This window comes from Pelophylax lessonae (genome assembly GCF_965119305.1).
Source record: "Pelophylax lessonae genome assembly, chromosome: 3".
Classification (NCBI taxonomy): Eukaryota; Metazoa; Chordata; class Amphibia; order Anura; family Ranidae; genus Pelophylax; species Pelophylax lessonae.
In genome coordinates this window covers 439,216,111-439,241,280 of record NC_138770.1, presented here as the reverse complement: position 1 = coordinate 439,241,280, position 25,170 = coordinate 439,216,111, and the positions used below count along the sequence as shown (strand labels likewise).

Here is a 25,170-nt window from a genome sequence, read left to right as displayed (position 1 = left end):
GTGTATCTGGACTTTGCAAAGGCCTTTGACACCGTTCCCCACAAACGATTACTGTACAAACTAAGGAAGGTAGGTATGGATCAGAAGGTGAGTACCTGGATAGAGAACTGGCTCCAGGGGAGAGTACAGAGGGTGGTGATTAATGGGGAGTACTCGGATTGGGCGGGTGTGGAAAGTGGGGTCCCCCAGGGTTCTGTCCTGGGACCAATCCTGTTTAATTTGTTCATAAATGATCTAGAGGAGGGGATATCTAGCACAATCTCAGTATTTGCAGATGATACTAAACTAGGCATGCCAATATCTTCTATGCAGGATGTGGAAACCTTGCAAGCAGACCTGAACAAAATAACGGGGTGGGCAACTACATGGCAGATGAGGTTTAATGTTGATAAATGTAAAGTAATGCACTTGGGGGCCAGAAACCAGAAAGCAAGCTACTCACTAGGGGGGGAACCTCTGGGTGAGTCTAGGATGGAAAAGGACTTAGGGGTACTGGTAGACAACAAGCTTGGCAGTGGCATGCAATGCCAAGCCGCCGCAAGCAAAGCCAACAGAATACTGGGATGTATAAAAAAGGGGATTCACTCCAGAAATAAAGAGATTATTCTCCCACTCTACAAGACTCTGGTCCGGCCACATCTGGAGTATGCTGTCCAGTTCTGGGCACCGGTCCTCAGGAAGGATGTGCTGGAACTGGAGAAAGTCCAGAGAAGGGCAACAAAAATAATTAGGGGAATGGAGGACATCAGCTATGAGGAAAGACTACAAGCACTGAACCTTTTCTCTCTGGAGAAAAGACGATTGAGGGGGGATATGATATCAATGTACAAATACTGTACTGGTGACCCGAGCATAAGGAACAAACTATTCAGAGAAAGGAGATACAATAAGACACGTGGCCACTCACTAAAACTAGAGGAAAGGCGATTTAACCTTAAAGCGCGTAAGGGGTTCTTCACTGTAAGAACGGTAAGGATGTGGAATTCTCTTCCACAAGCAGTCGTATCAGCAGGGAGCTTTGATAGTTTCAAAAAACTATTAGATGGACACCTTAAAGACCACAACATACCGGGGTATACAATGTACGGTTAAAAGCAAACACACACACGCATCATGGGTTGAACTGGATGGACTGATGTCTTTTTTCAACCTCACTAACTATGTAACTACTCCTGGTGATATTTTCATCAGAAATCCCAGGAGTCTTCAGGCTTTTGTTTTTTTGTTTTATTGTGATGGGAGGAGGGCAGAGGACAAGCAGAGATGGGAAGAGACAGGAAAAGGACAGATGGAGACAATGTGTGGTGCGCAAGCACAGGCTCTGGTGCTAACTGTGCATGCGAAGACTCCATGTGCACCATGGAGAAGTGTCATGAATTCCCTGGGAAACTGAGAACGCTGGCTTCAGCTAAAATGGCCACAGTGTCATATTTGTTGAGTGTACAGTAGGTAAAGTTTGCTTTTTACACTGAAAAATGGCAGATTTAGAACAATGAAGTGAATAAATCACATCATCAAGGTTTTTACATGCTGCGTGTATCTCTTTATGGTACAGTTTCCTAAATGACCCCAGTCTCTCCCTATGCTGGTTGTCGCTTTTTCTATTATTTCCCACCAGCTGCTTCTAAGTCACTGAGACTATGGCTACTACTCTGTGCCCCCCTTTTATAGTTTGTGGGTTGGCTTATCCAAAGGCCCCTCTATTGGCCCTTCTAATCCTGCTGGCTATAGTTCAAAGTCCATGTGGTGCATTATGTTTTAAAAATATTCCCCCAGCGAATCTGAACATAATTATGCTGGGACTGCAAATCTCGAACCCACAGGATTCATCTCAAACCCATGGCAGTGGCAAATCCAAACCTTATCCCTAGTGACTGAGTTTATTTTGATCCCTGCTTAATGCTGACACCAATGATGAAATATGCATCTGGTTTCAGACCACATAGAGCAATTGCAGGTTTATATATTGTTTTACACTTTTGAGAATGTGATCCTCTCCACAAATATAGAATAACAGTAGATCTGTCTCCCCAAATTTTTGTAAGATATTTGTATTTAAAGTGAACTTGTTAAAAAAAAAAAAATGGTAAAGGCCCATCGGCAATTATCTTGACTTCTACCTAGAGCAGGGGAGTCAAACTCAATTTCATCACTGGCCGCATCAACATTATGGCTGCTCTTACACCAACGGAGCCCTATGCTAGGATCAAGGATGTAGAGATTATGAGGTCCCTGACGGCACGACTGGCTGAAAGGACAGATCGTCATTGTGCTGTCTGGGAGCCCTGGCATCTTTTTGTATTATATTATATACTTATATTATTAATATAAATTGTCAATTAAAAAAAAAACATTATGACTGCCCTCAAAGGGCCAGATGTATCTGTAAGACTAGATGTCCAGAGCACCCACTCCCCTCTATGTCACCATCCTTTCCATCACAGTGCACCTTGCCTTGTGCCGCTGACGGAAGAAGCTGGGGGAGAGCTGGGAAGCAGAAAGTGAAGGGTCTGGAGGAGGACCAGAGGAGGGCTGGAATCTGCTGAATGCTGAGACCAGGGATGGTGGAAACAAGGGGGTGCAGCAGGATCTGGTGGAGGAGTTCTGTCATCCTTTTTGCTGCCAATTGCTGAGACAAGGTAGACGTGGAGATGAGGGGGGTGACCTAGCTGCAGGAGAGGTGTGAGAGCCACATGAAATGGCCTGATGGGCCGCATTCAGCTGCTTGACACATGTGACCTAGATTTCCATTGACCTAGAACAGGGGTGTTAAACTCAATTTCATCATAGCCTGCATCAGCATTATGGTTGCTCTCAAATGGCCGGTTACACAGGTTCCTCTAAAAAAATTAGCATATTGTGATAAAGTTCATTATTTTCTGTAATGTACTGATCAACATTAGACTTTCATATATTTTAGATTCATTACACACAACTGAAGTAGTGCAAGCCTTTTATTGTTTTAATATTGATGATTTTTGCATACAGCTCATGAAAAACCAAAATTCCTATCTCAAAAAATTAGCATATTTCATCCGACCAATAAAAAAAGTATTTTTAATACAAAAAAAGTCAACCTTCAAATAATTATGTTCAGTTATGCACTCAATACTTGGTCGGGAATCCTTTTGCAGAAATGACTGCTTCAATGCGGCGTGGCATGGAGGCAATCAGCCTGTGGCACTGCTGAGGTGTTATGGAGGCCCAGGATGCTTCGATAGCGGCCTTGAGCTCATCCAGAGTGTTGGGTCTTGCATCTCTCAACTTTCTCTTCACAACATCCCACAGATTCTCTATGGGGTTCAGGTCAGGAAAGTTGGCAGGCCAATTGAGCACAGTAATACCATGGTCAGTAAACCATTTACCAGTGGTTTTGGCACTGTGAGCAGGTGCCAGGTCGTGCTGAAAAATGAAATCTTCCTCTCCATAAAGCTTTTCAGCAGATGGAAGCATGAAGTGCTCCAAAATCTCCTGATAGCTAGCTGCATTGACCCTGCCCTTGATAAAACACAGTGGACCAACACCAGCAGCTGACATGGCACCCCAGACCATCACTGACTGTGGGTACTTGACACTGGACTTTAGGCATTTTGGCATTTCTCTCTCCCCAGTCTTCCTCCAGACTCTGGCACCTTGATTTCCGAATGACATGCAAAATTTGCTTTCATCCGAAAAAAGTACTTTGGACCACTGAGCAACAGTCCAGTGCTGCTTCTCTGTAGCCCAGGTCAGGCGCTTCTGCCGCTGTTTCTGGTTCAAAAGTGGCTTGACCTGGGGAATGCGGCACCTGTAGCCCATTTCCTGCACACGCCTGTACACGGTGGCTCTAGATGTTTCTACTCCAGACTCAGTCCACTGCTTCCGCAGGTCCCCCAAGGTCTGGAATCGGTCCTTCTCCACAATCTTCCTCAGGGTCCGGTCACCTCTTCTCGTTGTGCAGCGTTTTCTGCCACACTTTTTCCTTCCCACAGACTTCCCACTGAGGTGCCTTGATACAGCACTCTGGGAACAGCCTATTCGTTGAGAAATTTCTTTCTGTGTCTTACCCTCTTGCTTGAGGGTGTCAATGATGGCCTTCTGGACAGCAGTCAGGTCGGCAGTCTTACCCATGATTGCGGTTTTGAGTAATGAACCAGACTGGGAGTTTTTAAAAGCCTCAGGAATCTTTTGCAGGTGTTTAGAGTTAATTAGTTGATTCAGATGATTAGGTTAATAGCTCGTTTAGAGAACCTTTTCATGATATGCTAATTTTTTGATATAGGAATTTTGGTTTTTCATGAGCTGTATGCCAAAATCATCAATATTAAAACAATAAAAGGCTTGCACTACTTCAGTTGTGTGTAATGAATCTAAAATATATGAAAGTCTAATGTTTATCAGTACATTACAGAAAATAATGAACTTTATCACAATATGCAAATTTTTTGAGAGGGACCTGTATCTGTAAGATTAGATGTCCAGAGCACCCCACACCCCCTTACACCCTTACATAAGATGTCAAATCCCCCCCCCACCCCCCGCCATCAGAAGTTAAGAGTCGCCCACCCTTCCTTACATCACAATGCACCCTCTTACCTTGTGCTGCTGTCAGGAAGAAGATGCATGTGGATCTGAGAAGAAGTGCAGGGCCTGGAGGAGAACCAGAGGAGGGCTGGAGTCAGCTTCCAGAGTCTGCTGAATGCTGAGACCAGGGGAGGCAGAGGGAAAGTGGTTTTTTCGGCTGAACAGAGAGGTGCAGGATCTGTAAGAGATGTCCTGCCCTCCTCTCTGCTGCGGACTGCTGAAAAGGGGTGGGGGTCAAAGACCAGCCTTTCTGCAGCTGCACAGAGGAGTGCAGAATCTGGCAAAGGAGTTCTGTCCTCTCTGCTGCCAACCACTGAGACAAGGTGGGAGCAGAGACAAGGGGGTGCTGCAGCTGCAGGAGATGTGCGAGGGCCACATGGAATGGCCTGGGGGGTCGAGTTCAGCCTGCGGGCGTTGTGTTTGACACTTGTGACCTAGAACAAGCATGCAGCCATTCAAAAGTCTGAACTCTGTTAGTCTGGGGCCTGCACCTTTAAAAGCAAGACAGCTCACATATTTCTGTCCTCGCAGATTCCCTAATCCGTGTTTGGTTGATGTAGTTGAGCATGGGGATTTTCAACACTCTGGGATTTTCTTTAAAACCGAAAGTTGATCTCTCTGTACAGATTTTCAATTAAATAGTGGCAGCATGTCAGATCATCCATATGACATTATCACTGAAAGCAGCCATCTCAGAAAATTATTCTGAGCACTATCGATCTTGTTAATCTGGCAACACCAATTCTACTGAAAATGAAAAAACAAGCACAAGGGCGCACCGGCCTAATGCATTATCCTCTAAAATAGGTTTATTAAATTAAAAGGTATAAAAATATTCACAAACGAGTTCTTGTTAAAAGCATATCAAATGGGTACGTAGTCATCAGCATCAAGATCAAAGGCTGTATCGTCCCCTGAAGCTGGAAAGACTTACGCGTTTCGAGGCTTAACCTCTACCTCAGAGCCTTATTAGCATGTCTAAGCCTTTGCTTTAAATACCCTAGTATTTAAAGCAGGGGTGGGGAACCTGCGGCCCGCAAAATCATTGCATCCGCCCCCCTGCCGCTGAGCTGTATGCCTGCGGAGCTGTCAGAACGGAGCCGATGTTTCCTTTATAGTTCCGGCTCTGTCCTGACAGTCTGAGTCACAGGCGGAGAGATATCGAATGCACTCCGCCTGCCTGTGAAGAGACAGACTGAGACAGGAAGCATCGGCTTCATCCAGCACGACGCCGCTCTTCTCTGGTAAGCATTTCCCGCCAGAAGCACACACAGCAGTACCCAGAGCATTACCACCCAGAAGTACCAGCCTGAGCCAGCAGTACCCAGAGCATTACCACCCAGCAGTACCATCCTGAGCCAGCAGTACCCAGAGCATTACCGACCAGCAGTACCATCCTGAGCCAGCAGTACCTACAGAGGTACCCACATCAGTACCAGCCTGAGCCAGGAGTACCCATAGCAGTACCATCCAGCAGTACCAGCGTGAGCCAACAGTACCCACAGCAATACCAGCCTGAGCCAGCAGTACCAGCCTAAACCAGCAGTGCCCACAGCAGTACCATCCAGCAGTACCAACCTAAGCCAGCAGTACCCACAGCAGTACCATCCAGCAGTACCAGCCTGCAGTACCCACAGCACAGTACCAGCAAACAGTACCAGCCTGATCCAGCAGTTTCCACAGCAGTACAAGCCTTAGGCAGCAGTACCAGTCAGCAGTACCAGCCTGAGACAGCAGTACCCATAGCACAATACCAGCCAGCAGTACCAGCCTGAGCAAGCAGTACCAGCCAGCAGTACCCACAGCACAGTACCAGCCTTAGCCAGCAGTTTCCACAGCAGTACCAGCCAGCAGTACCCACTAGCAGTACCAGCCAGCTGTACCCACAAGCAGTACCAGCCAGCTGTACCCACCAGCAGTTCTTATCAAAACCTACCACTGCAAAGTGTCGACTGCGCTCCAGACTGACCGACGCAAACCTGGAAAACCAGTTGTGAGTAGCAACATCATCAATACCAGCTAAGATCTCACACCTCACCAAAGAGACACAGTTCCAGCCATCACATTAGGGGTGAGATAATTAAATGTTTGACCAAATATAACAGGCTAATTTTTAGGTTGATAATTTTGTACGGCCCCTGAATTATGTTATATATATCCAAATGGCCCTTGGCAGAAAAAAGGTTCCCCACCCCTTAATCTAAAGCAAAGGCTTAGACATGCTAATAAGGCTCTGAGGAAGAGGTTAAGCCTCAAAACGTGTAAGCCTTTCTAGCTTCAGGGGACGATACGGCCTTTGATCTTGATGCTGATGACTACGTACCCATTTGATATGCTTTTAACAAGAACTCGTTTGTGAGTATTTTTATACCTTTTAATTTAATAAACCTTTTTTAGAGGATAATGCACTTGGCCGGTGCGCCCTTGTGTTTGTTTTTTCATTTTCAGTGGTTTTTGACTACCCTGGTCTTGTAAAGGGCTGCAAGGCCGAAGGTTTCAATAGATGCCGAGTCGGAAGTTCCCAGCAGCTGCATGATTGTGGCTAAGATGGATATTTATCACACTACTCTGAGCTCAGGAGACAGGTGCTTTGCACCAAATTTTTTGGTTTGTTGAACATCAATTCTACAACTTGTAATTACTCTCATGAGTATTTTAGGGGAAAAAACAGCAAGTAACTGGAAGGAAAAGGGGGAATATTATTTTATTTTTAACTACAAATAAGAGATTTATAGGACTGAATTTTTGTCCATCAATGAGTTCATAATATATAATCTTTTTTATGTTATCATTTCAAAAGCTATTTCTAGTCTATAAATCTGCAGCTTTAACAACACCATGTCTCCCAACTGTTCTGCGCTCTCACATGAACATCCAGTATAGACTATTAGGTCTATTTATTTGTTTGTATGAATGTCAGAGGCATTCATGCAAGTTGAATGTAATGTCCTATTTTTTCCAAGAGATGAATGCATGTATCGTCCGCTCCATCTAATGGCCAAAATGTGTTATCCTTTCCAGAAATATCTCAATGAGAAAATCATATTTTGGCCACTAGATGGAGCTAATAAAACAGACAGTAATCTAAAAAAATACAGAACATTTTGGTTAACATGTAGAATGCTTCTGACATTCATATAACTAATGTTTTAAAAATAGACCCCTTAATGAGTGTGGCAACACATATTAACCAGTTGCCTCCCAAGCCTATTCTGACACTTTGCTCCTACATGTAAAAATCTACTTTTTTGCTAGAATATCACTTAGAACCCCCAAACATTATATATATATATATATATATATACACACACACACACATATATATTTAGCAGAGACCCTATAGAATTAACATGGTGGGTGAGAGTTGCAATCTTTTAACCACATCTGGACTGGAAGGTTTTCCCTCTTAATGACCAGGCCATTTTTTGCGATTCGGCACTGCGTTATTTTTAACTGACAATTGGGCGGTCATGCAACGCTGTGCCCAAACAAAATTGATGTCCTTTTTTCCCCCACAAATAGAGCTTTCTTTTGGTGGTAATTGATCACTTGTGCAATTTTTATTTTTTGTGCTATAAACAAAAAAATAGCGACAATTCTGAAAAAAAAAAAAAAAAAAACAATATTTTTTACTTTCTGCTATAATTGCATTTCCAATAAAAACAATTTTAAAATCAAATTTTTTCATCATTTTAGGCCAATTTATATTCTGTTACATATTTATGGTAAAAAAAATCCCTGCGTCTACAAACTAAGGGAAAGATTTATGCCATTTTTATTTATTTATTTATTTCTTTTACTAGTAATCAGCGATTTTTAGCGGGACTGTGACATTGCGGTGGACAGATCAGACACCCTACTGACATTTTTTACACTTGGGGGGGGGGGGCAGTGACATTGCTACAGTAATCAGTGCTAAAAATTTGCGCTGTTACTGTACTAATGACACTGGCAGGGAAGGGGTTAACCCAGGGGCGATTAAAGGGTTAAATGTATGCCTAGGTGTTTTTTAACTGTGAGGGGGATGGGCTTATGGAATCATCACAGGGACCTGTGATCCTAAATAGGAGGAACACAGGAGCCCTGTGATGATTACTGAGAGAACAATGGTCTGCTGTGTTTACAACAGCAGATTGCCGTTCTCTTTCCACGGGGAGCGATCACGCATGCCCGGCAGCCATCGCGGCCGCCGGCCCCATGCCTCAGCTTCCCAGCTGGTGAAGTGCTCCCCCAGGATCGCTCCTGCGAACCGCCGTACAGATACGGTCATTCACAGGGACCTGCCGACCTGCCACCATATATAATTGGCGGCTGGTCGGCAAGTGGTTATGTCACAGGGGTTATTTAACCACTTCCCGCCCACCCTATAGGCGATTGACGGCCGGAAAGTGGTTGCATTATCCTGACCGGAAGTCATATGACGGCGGCAGGATAATGCGCGGTGATCACTCTGACACACCGCATCTCCGATCTCGGTAGGCGTAGGCTCTTTACCATGTGACCAGCTGTGTCCAATCACAGCTGGTCACATAGTACACAGGAAGAGCCATTGATTGGCTTTCCTTAGTACGTGCCTGACAGGCACGAGTAGAGGAGAGCAGATCTGCGGCTCTCCTGACAGGGGGGGGGGGGTCTACACTGGTAATTAGATCATTGATTACCAGTGCAGACCCTCGGGGGGGGGTGCCACTAGAACCACCAGGGATGCCCACCATGGCCACCAGGGATGGCAATCAGGGCTCAGGGAGCCCGCCAGTGCCCTCCCCAGCCCATCATTGCCATCTATCAGTGCCACCCACCAGTGCTCATTATTGCCCACAGTGCCACCTATCAGTGCCCATTAGTGCCCATCAGTGCCGCCCATCAGTGCCCAGCAGTGCCATCTATCAGTGCCCACCAATGCTGCATATCAGTGCTACCTATCAGTGCCACATATCGGTGCCCATCAGTGCTGCCTATCAGTGCCGCATATTAGTGCCACCGCATCAGTGCCTCCTCATCAGTGCCTGTCAGTGCAGCCTCATCAGTGCTCATCAGTGCAGGAAAAAACTTATCTATTTTCAAAATTGTATAACATAAACAGAAACACTTTTTTTTTTCAAACTTTTCGGTCTTTTTTTATTTATTTGTTTAGCAAAAAAGAAAAAACCTTGCGGTGATCAAATACCACCAAAAGAAAGCTCTATTTGTGGGGGGAAAATTACATAAATTTGGTTTAGGTACAGCGTTGCATGACCGCGCAATTGTCATTCAAAATGCAACAGCGCTAAAAGCTGAAAATTGGCCTGGGCAGGAAGGGGGTGAAAGTGCCCTGTATTGAAGTGGTTAAACACAATTTTTTAAACACAAAAAACACTTTCATGAATAAAAAAAATAAAAGAGTAAAGTTAGCCCAATTTTTTTGTATAATGTGAAAGATGATGTTAGACCGAGTAAATAGATAGCTAACATGTCACGCTTTAAAATTGCGTCTGCTCATGGAATCGAGGCAAACTACTGTGCTCAAAATTCTCCATAGGCGACGCTTTACACACCTTACAGGTTACCAGTTTAGAGTTGCGCAGGAGGTCTGGTGCTAGAATTTTTGCTCTCGCTCCGACGTTCGCGACAATACAAATGTGTTCGGGAGTAACGCATGCGTTTGCATTTGCACGTAAGCACGGTGGGACGAGGGCGCTTACATTTTATTATTATTTATTTATTTTATACAAAATTTATTTTATTATTTTACACATTTTTTTTGCACTAAATTTATTGTTATCACAAGGCATGAAAAACATCCCTTGTTCCCCGCTAACAGCTGATTGTAAAAAAAAAAAACATGCCGACATTTAAAAAAAACCATGAAAACAAAAACAGCGTGGGGTCCCCCCAGTCCATACTAGACCCTTTGAGTCCTTTTGCCAGGAAGCCCTGCCCTTACCTATACAAGAACTGTCAAACGGCGAAGGAGGCTTTCAGTGGCCAGCCGACCTCGCGAGCAGAGCTCTTTTTTTATTTGGGTTCGAGCGGTGCGCGGGCATCCTGATTGACGATACATTTACATTGGGGGACACTGTTTTTTTAATAAAGGATTTGTCAAAAACTGTCTTGAGGTTTTTATTACTTTTTAAAGCTTTTTTTTTTTTTCATTCACATGGGGGGCTGAGATCTGGGGGCCCCCTTGTGAAGCGGGGCTTCCAGATTCTGATAAGCCCCAGCCCATAGACCCCCACAACCACCGGCCATGGTTGTGGGGATGAGGCTCTTGTCCCCATCAACATGGCCCCCTTCCTGACCTGCCAGGCTGCATGCACGGATAAGGGTTTTTTTTTTTTTTTTTTTTTTAATTTTGGCGTGGCCAAAAGGATCCCGAAGGGCCTGGTATGGACTAGAGGGGGCCCCAGGTTGTTTTTTTTAAATGTTGGCATGTTTTTTTTTTTTTACAATCAGCTGTCAGTGGGGAACCCGCTAATAGCTGATAATTCATCTGGTGTTAATGACGAGGTGGCCAGCTTTCAGGCCCACTCCTTAGAAACCAGCTATTTTGTCAAAAAACAGCCTGAGGTTCCCTCAACCCCCAAGGTGTTTTTTGACATATACCACATGTGATACCGCCAGCAAAACCCTGGTGGCATTTATTAAATAATTAATGTGAATTGGACTTAAGAGCTTTTTATGCGATATTTACTGGCACATACCACAAAATCATTATTTTTTTTTTTTTTTGTGAATTGGACTTAATTTACCGCATGGGATAATTTATGCAAACGAGTAACATGATACCCTTATCGCATGTGATAAAGCTTAGTGAATTTACCTCTAATGGGCCATACACACTGTAAGATTTTCTGAAGACTTTTTCCTTTAGATTTACCAAAACCAGATAATATGAGGTCAAACCTAAACACTTTCAATTTGTATGCAATCTGGCAGGCCCTTGCACTACATAGAAAAAGGTAAATCTGAAGGAAAAAGTCTTCAAAAAATCTTATAGTGTGTATTGCCATTTAGACCCTTAAAACACCCCAGCCACGCTGTGCTGAGTGATACTCTTATGCTGGAAGGAGACTGGAAATTCTGATAAAGGAGATTAGCAGCAAATTGAGGAAAAATAAAATGAAAAAACTAAAAACAATATTTTATAGATAAAAAAAAAAGGGAATTGTTTATGATACATGGTACTTCAGTTAGGGTTTACATCTACTTTAAATATTTGCTACATAAATGAACAGAAAAAAGTCCAGGAAATAGAGGTGTCATTGTACTTGAGAGATATATGAGCTGTATATAACACATAGCAACTGTTTATTTGCAAGTGACTGATAAATGTTGCCTACACTGGAAACAATGGGCTGTGTGTTTCCTGAAAGGACAGGTGTTAGATTGCCTATCATATGGAAAGCTATGCTTTTACTGCCTCTGTGTTTATCTTTATCATTATCTCTAGGTATTCCTAACATGCCTGCACATGGAACAATATGCAGTTGATTTCTGAAGTCCTATACTTAACAAAAAATTCCGTCAAAGTAGGAATTAAGACACTATTACGTTTAAGCAACCAGAATATATTACTGAAAAAGGCAGGCAAGCCTAAATTATATAAATACAACATTTTTATGATGTGTTGGATGGTACAGGAGATGGATAGAACCTATTATTACTTTCTATGTTGTCTGTGTTTTGTTGGGGAGAACTTTTTTAACTTTCTGTCCCAAAAATACAATGAGAAGGCCTCCTCTTAAAGCAGGAGGTTAAGACCTGACTGCCGTGCCAAACTGAAGTCCACAATACAGGGGGCTGTTCACTTGCCTAGGCCACAATGTTTTACATGTGAAAATCACAGATGGCATAGGCCAGTGATGGCGAACCTTGGCACCCCAGATGTTTTGGAACTACATTTCCCATGATGCTCATGTACTCTGTAGTGTAGTTGAGCATCATGGGAAATGTAGTTCCAAAACATCTGGGGAGCCAAGGTTCCCCATCACTGGCATAGGCTGTCAAACACAGCTGCTCAAGTCCATTGGGCCTAGCTGCAACCATGAGCCAAAACTTGGCTCGCATTTACAGTGCCTCAGTCCCATTTTACATTTTAACCCCCAAAAAAATATGACAGCCTAAATATATTAGTGTTCCCTCTTCCTGTGGATACAATTTACTGCAAATTATTATTGGCCCCTTTTAGCAAGCTACCCATGAAGGGGGTGGCGGTCAGCTGTGGATACAGATACCTAGGGGGGCTGCTTACCTCTGGCAAATTGATACACCATAAAGGGCCATACACACTATAAGATTTTCTGAAGACTTTTTCCTCCAGATTTACCTTTTCTATGTAGTGCAAGGGCCTGCCAGATTGCATAAAAATTGAAAGTGTTTAGGTTTGACCTCATATTATATGGTTTTGGTAAATCTAAAGGGAAAAAGTCTTCAGAAAATCTTATAGTGTGTATGGCCCATTAGGCAGGGTCATATGCTTCCTGGCAATGTCTGCAGGCTTCCAGCACTTTAGTCTCTGCCAGAAGTAAAAGAAAAGGAATTGGCAGCACTCCAGGTTGAGTCAAAATCCAGATTTATTGACTGGACATCCAAATTATGACAATCGTGACAAGGTAGACGTGTTTCACACACTGACTGTGTGCTTAATCATTACTAAGGTAGACGCGTTTCACACACTGACTGTGTGCTTAATCATTACCTTGTCACGATTGTCATAATTTGGATGTCCAGTCAATAAATCTGGATTTTGACTCAACCTGGAGTGCTGCCAATTCCTTTTCTTTTATCAAGTTTCCACGGAGGCGAGCCGGGGCATGCACCTGTGTGAGTCATCAGGCAATTACACCACCTTGAGCAGTGAGTCCTTCTCTCTTCATCTGCCAGAAGTATGTAGACACAACCGGGAAGCATACCAATTCCCCAACATGCAGGAACTCAGTTGTGTCGTGCTGCAGAGGAGGCATCTCTTCACACAGACAGGTATATGGTAATAAAGCAGTTGGAACTGGCAGGGACATAATTGAATGTAGTGCTGCCCCCTTGGGGGTTGATTGTAGTTGCATGTTCTTCTGTGCCGCCTTGACCCTGTGAACTTTCCAGTCCTCCCGAAACTCTAGGTTCAGACATGTTATGTATACCTTCAAATGACACACTGACACAATGCAGATTGCTTTAACTCTCTCAAATTTACTTAATCAAGAGAAAAGACTTGAAAAGGGTTTGGCTCACTGTACTCAGTGAGCTGTAATTGTTTTGTCAGGTCTGCTCTGCGTGCTCTGCTGCTGCCCGTCTGCCTGATAGCCCCCTCTGTATCCAAGTAACTTGAGAAGATTCTGGATGATAGGTGTGGAGCTATGCAGATGGCAGCGTAAATATTGATGAAGCCCCAGACTATCCAAAGAGAGGCAGGCTCTGATGGCATACTGGGAGACTGTATTTATTCTGGGAGCACACAGAGCTTTTGGTCTTGTTTCCAAGTGGAGGAGCTCAGCCCAGGGGACACGCTGCCCTCCTAGGTAGAAGCTGCTGTTGGTGAAGTTTCAGGTGGGTGACCTAAGGGGAGGCATGCTGAGAGCCAAGTGCTTTGCTGACTGAGGGGAGTTGTCTGCCAAAGAGCTGTCTGGTATTACTGGAGAGTGTTGCTTGGAAGATTGGAATGAGGCTACTATCTGTCCTTGGGCCTTGTGAGTACAGACACTGAGAGATCTTGGGGACCTTGCGCTCTAGCTACCCCTCTGTGTCTTATAGTCAGCTGTGGGTCTGCTAAAGGGGACACCGATGGTGTCCTGAAGAGCTAATCTCCTACCTAACCAGTTTACAACCGCCTGCCGCAGATGTACTGCGGCAGGCAGCTGCTTCCAGGCAAAGCGCCGTACATGTACAGCGCTCGCTCTCGGGAGTCTAGGGGGTCAGCGGGGAAGCCGATGCGTGTGTCAGGCGGCTCTGATTGCCGCCTGACACCCGCGATCGTTCCCCGCTGAGAGAGAAGGATGGTCGGCTGTTGTAAACACAGCCGACCGACCTTCTCCCTGGGATGATCACAGAGCTCATGCGATCCTGCTATATAGGATCACATGTCTGTATGGTCATCTCAGAAGCCACGCCCCCCCACAGTTAGAATCACTCCCCTAGGCTCACATTTAACCCCTTGATCACCCACTGGGTTAACTCCTTCCCTGCCAAGGGCATTATAACAGTAACAGTGCATATTTTTAGCACTGATTACTGTAGTAATGTGACTGGTACCCCCAAAAGTGTCAAATGTCAGTTAGGGCTCCAATCTGTCTGCTGCAATGTCGCAGTCCCCCAAAAAATTGCAGATCGCCACCATTACTAGTAAAAAAAAAAAAACAATAAAAATGACATAAATCTTTCCTGTAGTTAGTAGACGCGATAACTTTTGTACAAACCAATCAAAATACGCTTATTGCGATTTTTTACCAAAAATATGTAGTAGAAAACAAATTGGGCTAAAATGTTAAAGAATTTTGATTTTTAAATTTGTTTTTTTGGGAATGTCATATAGCAGAATGTGAAAAATATTGATTTATTTTTTCAAAATTGTCGCTATTTTTTTTGTTTATAGCGCAAAAAATAAAAATCCCACAGGTGATCAAATACCACCAAAAGGAAGCTCTATTTATGGGAAAAAAAAGGACGTAAAAGAGAAAAGGTCAGGAACATACTTGAATTCTCGCAGATTATGTCGTCATCCACATCAAGCCCGCCACCACCGAATATGGGAGATGTCATCCAGAGTAAGGTGAGTAGAAAATCGCTGCCTCATCTGTTACAAAGGGTAAATCTAGTCCCACTACTTCTGGGATTGAATACGCTGCCTAAGAGATTATTCTGCCAGTTCCAACAGTGCCAAGTCTAGACTGGAGGACACTTGATCTAGATCACAAATGTGGTCCAGCCATAGTGGCCAAGTGCTGACGAAACGATCCCGGGTACCTTTAAAAAAGTTGCAATCCAGTCCTCAGCCTTCTTGATCTCATTCACCTTACACACCCAATTACAAGAGTTTTGACAAACTTTGTTGCAGATTCCTTCCTTTTGTTATTCTGAAGAAATCTCTGTGTGTTTGTGCCAATGTGCAAAAGTGAGTCTAATGGGAGTGGTTTCTGAAGTATCAACCAAGTGCTGCACCTGCAAAGCTCTAATGGGAAAAATTGCAGGGCATACATCCCTTTAGATTTGATTTCCTATTGGGAGTATCATACTAAAAATTGCATTTTCGTTGCAGGGGATGCCTGAAATCTGACTTGTATCTTCTGCAGACTTCTGCGAAAAACAGTGAGCCAATCACACAAGCAGGAAATTACATATTTGGGGGGTACAGAACAGCTCCAGGTAGCCATATTGCATTGCATTTCACAAAAAATGACAGAGCTGCAGATTGAAAAGGAAAGGAAATTTTTAACATTCAATTACAATATGACCTGTGTCGCAATTGTATATGCTATATTATTATTGTTTTTTTTGCTATTTTTTCCAACGAAAGTGGAGTTACCCTTTAACCACTTGCCGACTGCTGCACGACTATATAATGGGGCAGTCAGCCTCTCCTGGGCAAAGTAATGTATGGGTACGTCACTCGCCCACGAGCCTCTAGGGGGGCGAGCGCGCGCCGCTGGCGGCGTGCTCCCGCCCCCGCTCGTTCACTGACATCCCCACGCGTGTGACCGGTGGCTCCGATGTCAGCCGGCCACTCACGATCTCCCGCAGGAGAGGGAGAAAGACAGACGGCTGATGTAAACACATCCGCCTGTCATTCTCCCTTAGATCATCACTGAGGCTATGTGATACTGCTATGTAGGATCGTATGTCTCTGTGCTGATCTAACAAGCCATGCCCCCTGACAGTTAGAATCACGCCCTTAGGGACACACTTAACCTCTTGATCACCAATAAAGTTAACCCCTTCCCTGCCAGTTTAAATTTTACAGTAACAGTGCATATTTTTAGCACTGATTACTGTAGTAATGTCACTGGTACCCCCAAAAGTGTCAAAAATGTTAGTCAGGGATCCGATCTGTCCGCCGCAACGTCGCAGTCCTGCAAAAAAATCGCAGATCGCCGCCATTACTAGTTAAAATAAAACAATAAAAATGACATAAATCTTTCCCGTAGTTAGTAAACGCAATAACTTTTGTGCAAACCAATCAAAACACGCTTATTGTTACATATTTTTATAATTCTGTTACATATTTTTGGTGAAAAAAAATCCTAATAAGTGTATATTGATTGGTTAAAGCGTCTACAAACAATGCAATATTTTTATGGAATTTTTATTTATTTATTTTTACAAGTAATGACGGCGATCAGCGATTTTTAGCAGGACTGCGACATTGCGGCTGACAAATCGGACATCTAACTGACACTTTAGACACTTTTTGGGGACCACTGACATTACTACAGTGATCAGTGCTAAAAAAAAACGCACTGTCACTGCACTAATGACACTGGCAGGGAAGGGGTCAACATCAGGGGTGATTAAAGGGTTAAGTGTGTCTCTAGGAGGTGCTTACTAACTGGGGGGGGGGGTTACACTGACTGGGAGAAGACAGATCCTTGTTCCTGCTTAGCAGGAACACAAGATCTCCATCTTGTCCCCTTGCAGAACTGTGATCTGCCTTGTTTACATAGGCAGATCGTGTTCTGCCTCTCCTGGGGATGATTACGGGTGTCTGGCAGACATTGGGTCCACTGAACCCATTGATTGACATCCCCACTAGCCAATCACAATGCGATTGCGCCTTTGGCAGTGCAATGGCGCCATCTAGTGACTACTGAACGAAACGACGTACAGGTACGTTGTTTTGCGCAACAGCGCCAATTTGCCGCAGTATATATGCAGCGGCCAGTTCGGCAAGTGGTTAAAGATTATTAAAGCCCAGCTGCATGTTGGGCATTGTCCACCCCAGTGTACTGTGCCACCCCATCCTCCTGAAGAAGCTAAACCACATTTGTTTATTTATTTTTTTACATTTTCAGTATACAGTACATGCCTATTCAAGCTATTTTCTGTCCTGAAATTAGCATTATTCCTCTCTGACCCAAGGTTGGCAGGACAACAACCTGTGCTCACAAGAAGTGGGTTGAATGAAGCTGGGCATCATTCAACCATAAATAGGACTGGAGCAGGATGGTGGGGAGGGTCTACAAGGGACAGCACTGGGGAGAAGGTGAGTAATGCAGCCAAAGCTGACCTGCACAATGAAAATTATATTTTCTATTGAAACTGGAGCTGAGCTTTAAATATATTTTTAATTTTGGATAATGGAAATGCTTAAATGCTGTCCTTACAGTAACCAGAGGGTTGGCAAAGCAGAATAGTTAATAGTGATCTACTACCGCAGGAAGTGCCATGATGTCACTATACTGCCGATGTAAACACAATGCATAATCATTGTGTTTTCATTAGCTACTACAGTGTGCTTCTATGGAATGATCTGTAGAAGGATTGGAAGCCTAAAAGCTGATGGTTTCATCTCATGGGCTTGGTGCTGGACCTGCAATTGACAGCTGGCGGATTTGGCACTAATGCCAGTGGGGCTCGCAGGACCCCTGAATCCAGGTGTCATTTTAAAATGGTGCCCGGGACTAAAATAATGAAGGGATTATTAAAAGAGACAGGATAATTGCAAATAATGTCATCAATGTTTGAGATAAACTTGTCTATAGTATTTTCTGTTACTTTATGTATGTATTTCATAGCCAGGCTTTATTTTCTGCTTTACAGCACTACACATTTCTGATTTAGAATGGTTTTAAATCCTTACATATACCCAGTGAGGTGACTGACCTCAGGTGATACACAGAGATAAAACAAGTTGAGTGGCAACTTTGGTTCTGAGGAAGAGGGTCCTCCCTCAAAACGCGTAAGCCATACAAGGTTGTGAGGATGCCATTACGCTATCCAGCAGTAGAGAAGTGTCCTGGAAGCAAGTAGTCCCTATTTCCTACATGCTTGTACATATCCTATGTTTGTAAGTATATTGTACGCTACCTTCTTTGATTTTACTAAACTTTTTTAGTAGTAATGCACAAGGTCGGTGCGCCCTTCTCTTGTTGTTGTCTTGTCAATGAAAACTTGTTAGAAGTGATTATGCTGATATCAGAGAAACGAATAAGCAGACAGAAGTTACATTTAATTCTCTTAATTGAGACATGTATACACTATAAAGGGATATGCTTTGTTTCATGTCTGAAGTTTACAACTGCTTTAATGCAAGTATGTCTAATTAAAAGTCTTTCCACTGACATTACACTGAGTGAGCTTGCCTGCTTGCGCCAATGAAAGAATCAGGAGTAAGCGTTGTGGGTGCTGATAATAGTGATCACCCAATCAAGTTTCGCTCAAGCAAGCTCTGGAAGGGAGCATCATCCGGTGTCACGTAGATGCCTGCAAACATGCTATCATTCATTGATCTGACCAAAAATGACCTGGCCAGGTGAGCATTCTTAAATGCTTAAATATTTGTCTTCAGACAAATGTGCATATCCTCAGCATGCTTGTGAACTTTATCACAAACAAAATATCTTTAGGGTTCTATTTATCTTTTCTTTTACATAATATTTTATTGAGAATATTCGAAGTAGGGATACAGAGAAAGAAAGGACATGGAAAGCCAGAAGTTACATGGGCCCAATGGCATAGAGAAATACATTCATATAATAACTTTATGAGTGATTTAACATTTAACCCAGATGCAATGACAAAAGGTTGTATAACAAAACTCTAGTGTGAAAAAAAGATATAAAGGAGAATGGCTAAGGTGAAATGGTGAGTATGTACGCGTTGTATCTCAGAGGCTGAGAGGGTCCTACTTATAGAGAAGTCAAGTCCATGTTGGAGTTGACAATGTTGTGAGTTGAGCTGTTTTGTCGAGACAAGAGAGATTAGTTAGAGAAATCTCTGTAGGGTAATGAATAAAGGTGGTCTTTGGGGTAGCGAATGACACAGAGTGGTATTTATATGCTTCTAAGGGTGTCCATGGTTGACAGACCTGCTGTCAGCCTTGTTAAGGGTTCTATTTATCAATGTGTTCACTCTTGATTCACACATTTTCTAATGAAATCTTATGTAAACAGTGTGTGACTTGGGTGTAAGTTTAGTGAACATTGGGTGAAAGCATTAAGCTTACGTAAAACCTTAAAATCTGCAAAAGAGACTGTACTTACCTTTAATCTGAAGTGTATTTTGCACTGATGACGGCAGTCATATATGAAAATTCTCGTTCAAACATTTTTATTAAAGTTTCAAAAGAACAGTTACAAAGATTTAGGCAGCATAGTGGTAACTACAAGCCTTCAGCAGGCATGGATTGACAAAAAAGTCTAACATTAATACAATTGGGTGCAAGACTAGTTTAAATAGAATGCAATATAGAAGATCAGGCATAAAGTGAGGAATTCCGAACCCAGCGGGTTGAAAAGAAAGGTAATCTCCGACGTTAGTATAGCGATCTTCCCCACTAAGCTATTGCGTTCTGACAGGGGGATGGCTACCCCCCGCCAGAACACTCTGATCAGCACTCTCTGCCATTAGCTGAGAACGCTAATCGGTAGTCGGTCGGCTGCTGGTGTTCCAGCATGCACGTCCGACATACACATGGGCTGAATGTCGGCCATTTTTTTTTTTTAATCTGAAAATATCTCCCGGCATTCGGCCTGGCTTTAGGTCATAAAATGCAGCCTAAGGGTACTCGGGAGGGACACCAGAAAAAATAGAGATTTGTTTTGTTATAAGGTGAGTGAATGATCAGGTGGGAAGCTTGCAGGTGGATTGCTTAGGAGAAGGATATTTGAAATGTCTCCACCCTACCCCCATATCCTGTGAATGTAATCTTCCAGAGCTGTAAGGGATAAAAGAGACAAGGGACCTGTTACGCACACTCATCAAGAGTGCTGACTATATGTCCGCCTCCCCCTTCAACATTCATAGAAGCTTTACTATAGATTTCATCAATAAAAAGCTCCCTATGAATAGAAGAGGTGGACCTGTCATTCATCTGCCCATTCTCCATTCACAGAGCACTTTTTATGCATGGAAACTATAGTGCAGCTTTCATTAACGAAGGACGGGGCGGAAAGGGCAGCCTAGTCTGCACTCTTGATGAGTGCTTAGGACAGCTCCTCGTCTCTATTAACCCCCACAGCACAGAATATTATGAATGCGGGGTATGGAAGGAAAGGAAGGGGTAGAGGATTTCAACTATGACAGCTGGTACCAGCACAAGGGACACTTCCAACTAAATATAAGCACCAACCCTTGTGCTCATTTTCTTTTTTACGTTTTGCTTAAACATAAGCTTTAATAAATAGACCCCTTAATGTATTATGTATACACTTCTTCGAATCAGTATTTCTCAACCTTTTTTCATTTAAGGCACCCTTTAAAAATGATGGACAATCTTGCGGCACCCTTTAAAAATGATGGACAGTCTGGGGGCACCCCATTCTAAAATGTAAAAACTATTCTAATAGTTTTACATAATGCAGCAACGTTCACAAATCCAAGTAGGACACCCAACGTTAGAGGTGATTTATTCTTCCAAAACAAATACAAATAATAACTAATAACTAACTAATAAATGCAAACTGGTACTGACTAGTACCAGTTTAGTACCGTACCAGTTTGGTACCGTACCAGTTTGGTACTGACTAGTACCATTGGTACTTCCAATGTTTCTCTTCTCCCTCAGTTTTCCTCCATCACTCAGCTAATGTGAACCCCGGACGCTAATGGATAGGGGCAGTAGAGGGTCAAACAAGGATGCTATGCAGGTGACTGACATCCTCCTCATCAATTGATGACACCATTGGTAGTTAGGACGTCGACAGCTAGAAGGTTGTAATGGTGCACAATGAAAACCTGTGACTTAGTATAACTAAAAGGCAGGCTTCATCCATCTGCTGGCTTGTATACATTTGTTGGACAATTTTTAGGCATTTTGCCTGGGCACCCCTAAAGAGACCTCAAGGCACCCTATGGTGCCTAGGCACCCTGGTTGAAAAAGGCTGCTTTAAATATTATGGATGTGTTCTAAAATGATGTCTGGTTCACTTTATTATTGGAAGGGGGAGGGCATAAAGTTTATCTATGGGGGACAGAACTTCTGCTTTACCTGCTGAGAAAAGGGGAAGTATTTTCCTATGTTAGCAAAGTCAAATAGCCATGCAAAACACCTGTGTGTAACAGAAGAAAGATGGTCCTCATTCTGAATCTTTGTCTGCTGAGCATTTTCTGTAAGTAATACATTTATCCTCATTTCAACTTATTTTATCCTTTTTAAACTTAGTCTCTTTGTTTTTGAAAATGCAGAAGGAAAGAATACTGAAAGGTATGTCCCCTTTACTTTGTCTTTATGGAGTTTTCACGTAGGTCTATCATAACTTGCTGTTACCTGCAGGAGCATGTACACTGAACACTCAGCAGAAACGTACATGTTGTTTATCCTTGTAGTGACATGACACCCATCTCAATGTCCTTCTGATTAGAACCTATAATTCCTGCATCATTTGCTGCATTTGATCTTGTAGAATAATGGCTAACTATGTTGACATTAAAGTGCAAAACCGACATGCACTATAAAGGAGTTTTTAGCTTATTTGTTACAGTAATTTATACAACCCTGACAATTTCCACATACCCTTATATATTATACATTCACCTTCCTTCAAGCAGCTTACAATCTAAAATGCCCTATCTCACATGCATGCATACATACATACATACATGCACACAGTTTGGACAGGAGCCAATTACACTACAAGCATGTCTTTGTGGTGATTACAAGTGATATTAACCTCCCTGGTGGTCTGATTATGTCCAGATTTCTGTGCTAAAAGCGGTACATTGTTTTGTATAGAAATCTATTTTTTTACATTCGAAATCTCACCTTCCCCTGCGATCCCCCGCCATCCTCCCCCGCCGTCCTCCCCCGCCGTCCTCCCCCGCCGTCCTCCCCCGCTGTCCTCCCCCGCCGTCCTCCCCCGCCATCTTTCCGCTCTCCTCCCGCTGTGTGCTCAGCCGATGTCGGCACTTGCCCTCCGGTTCCCTTCCCTGCGAGCGTTGCGACGCAGGAGGGTGGAACCGGCGGCAAATCCAAAAGTGTAAATACACTAAATGGCATGATACAAAGTTGTGATCCTACAGGATTCACCACAGGATTGCACCTGGTGACTTTTCCAGTGCCTTGCCTGTGCTTTTCCAGTGTTTTGTGCCTGGAAAATAGAGAACGGCTATGGCGTCCAAAAAGTGTTCTTTTTGCACAAAAAGTGCTTTTAGACGAACTGGAAAACAGCGACAGCGAAACGGAGTTACTTGAAGAACTGAGCGATAGCGATTCGTAGGAAAATTCGCCATCAGGTATGGAAAGTGACGACAGCGATGATTCTGATGTCTCTTTCTGGCACATAGCTTGTGAAATTTGGGAAGTATATGAAATGATTCTTCAGAATTTCCCACGGAGCTATGTGCCAGAAAGAGACATCAGAATCGTCCCTGACGTCACTTTCCGTACCTGATGACGAATTTTCCCACGAATCGATATCGCTCGGTTCTTCAAGTAACTCCGTTTCGCTATAGCCGTTTTCCAGTTTGTCTAAAAGTGCTTTTTGCGCAAAAAAAAAATGCTTTTTGGACGCCATGGTGGTTCAAAATTTTCCAGGCACAAAACAATGGAAAAGCACAGGCTGGGCACTGGAAAAGTCACCAGGTGCAATCCTGTAGTGAAATGGCATGATACAGTGTAATCCGTTAGGATCACAGCTTTGTATCATGTCATTTGTGTATTTACACTTTTGAATTTGCTGCCGGTTCCACCCCTCTGCGTCACAACGCTCGCAGGGAAGGGAACCGGAAGGCAAGTGCTGGTAATCGGCCGTGCACAGAGCGGGGGGAGACTGTCTGAAGGACGGCGGGGGATCGCAGGGAAGGTGAGTAACATTCTGGCTCGGGGTTACCGCTTTTGGTACTGAAAGTTAACTCCGAGCCACACTCGGGAATATATTGCAGCTTACCAATCCTTAGATGTGGTGGCTGCATTAGATTTCTTTTTTTAGGTTTTATTTCCTTTATTTTCACCTGGTGATCCAGCCAATAGCACACTATTCGTGTTTTAGGGTGCCTCCACCTTGGATGGGGTAGCAACGAAGACGCAATGATGTACTAGCAGATGTAGTTGGACTTGACTAACATTTTAAAGTGATTGTGGAGGTAGCATTTAAAAAAAATAAAAATAGCAAACATGTCTATACTTATCGTCTCTGTGCAAATGAACTGCACAGAACGGATGCGAACCTCCTCTTCTCCCCCTCATCAGTGCTCATGGCTCCCAGTGCCCCAGCAAGGCCAGCGAGACCCAGAAGTGAGGGGAGAGAAGAGATGCAGATGTGCACAGCACTGGATCGAATGAGGGCTCAGGTAAGTATAAAGGGGGGGGGGATGCTGATGCCTAAACCTTTCAGATCCGCCTGTCAGTTTTTCAGGCGGATCTGAACGGATGCCCCATGCATCTCTATGGGGCATCGGATGTCAGCGGAGGCATGTCCACTGACATCCGATCCGATCCGTCAAATCTGGACGAATGGAAACCCTATTTTCCATCCGTCCAGTGGATCGGGTCAGATGGGATCGGATGAGAACGGACAGGTAGTCCGTTCTCATCCAATTCCCCCATAGAGAACAGCGGGGACCTGACAGCTCTGTCTCCGCACACAGCGCGGAGACCGAGCTTCCATCCGCCTGCTCCCGCTGAGAAAAAACGGGGTCCACCGACGGACTCCCCTGTGTTAAAGGGGCCTTAGGCTTTAGACCCACTTTAAAGCCAACCTCCAGCTAACTCTTTTTAAACAGTTACAGCAACAGTTTTTTTTTTCCATTTGGGATAAAGGTTTTTACATAAATGAATAGAAGCTGATCATTGTAAGCACTCAATATTAAATGGTAATTATGGAGAAAAACCCTCATAATGGGACTTTTGACGGCAGCAAATAGTTATACATAGAGAATTGTGACTTTGAGTCAACCGTTAAAATTCTACAAAATCTTTATTGTCACAAAAATATAAAATATATATCTACATTACTCAGATTATTACACAATTTTAATACTGAGTAATGTATATATATTTTTTACAATTATTTCCTCCATAATTATATAGTTTAAGGGATGTTGGCAACTGTCAGCTACTTTCTCCATTTCCAATATTAAATGGTATGTCTCAACCCTCTAACTGCCACTTTTGGTCTTTTAAAGGTGAAAAAAAAGAAACAAAAAAGCCTAGAAAAATAAAACAAATGCAACCATCACATCTAAAAGCTCATAAGCTGCAAAAAAAAAAAAAATGTTTTGGGTTTTAATACTGCTGCAATGGATAAATTGACCAATTAGGGGCCTAAGCTGGCATCTAAAACAATGCTTATTTTAAAATAATTATTCAGGACATTTTCTTTAAAAGTAGTCAATATATGTAAAATGGTATTGGTTATTGCAGGCAATGTTGGGTTATAAAAAATTCGGGTATAACGTATCCACATATATTTTGTTTTAAATTTCCCATTATGCAAAGTGGCAGCAGTGGCTGTCTACAGGCTGGGAATGCTTTACTAGTTCTGA

General features: G+C 43.3%; 1 protein-coding gene across 1 annotated transcript in view; it reads left to right on the top strand.

Annotated features, from left to right (window-relative positions):
• Window positions 1-21,684: 21,684 nt before the first annotated feature.
• The window catches only part of IL22RA2 (interleukin 22 receptor subunit alpha 2), a gene marked incomplete at its 3' end in the record, with an annotated part of 105,396 nt that continues 101,910 nt past the window's right edge, over window positions 21,685-25,170 (top strand). The window contains exon 1 of the mRNA XM_082250919.1: window positions 21,685-21,797. Within this exon, the coding sequence (XP_082107045.1) occupies window positions 21,758-21,797 (40 nt within the window). The 5' untranslated portion in view covers window positions 21,685-21,757. The remainder of the gene's footprint in view (window positions 21,798-25,170) is intronic.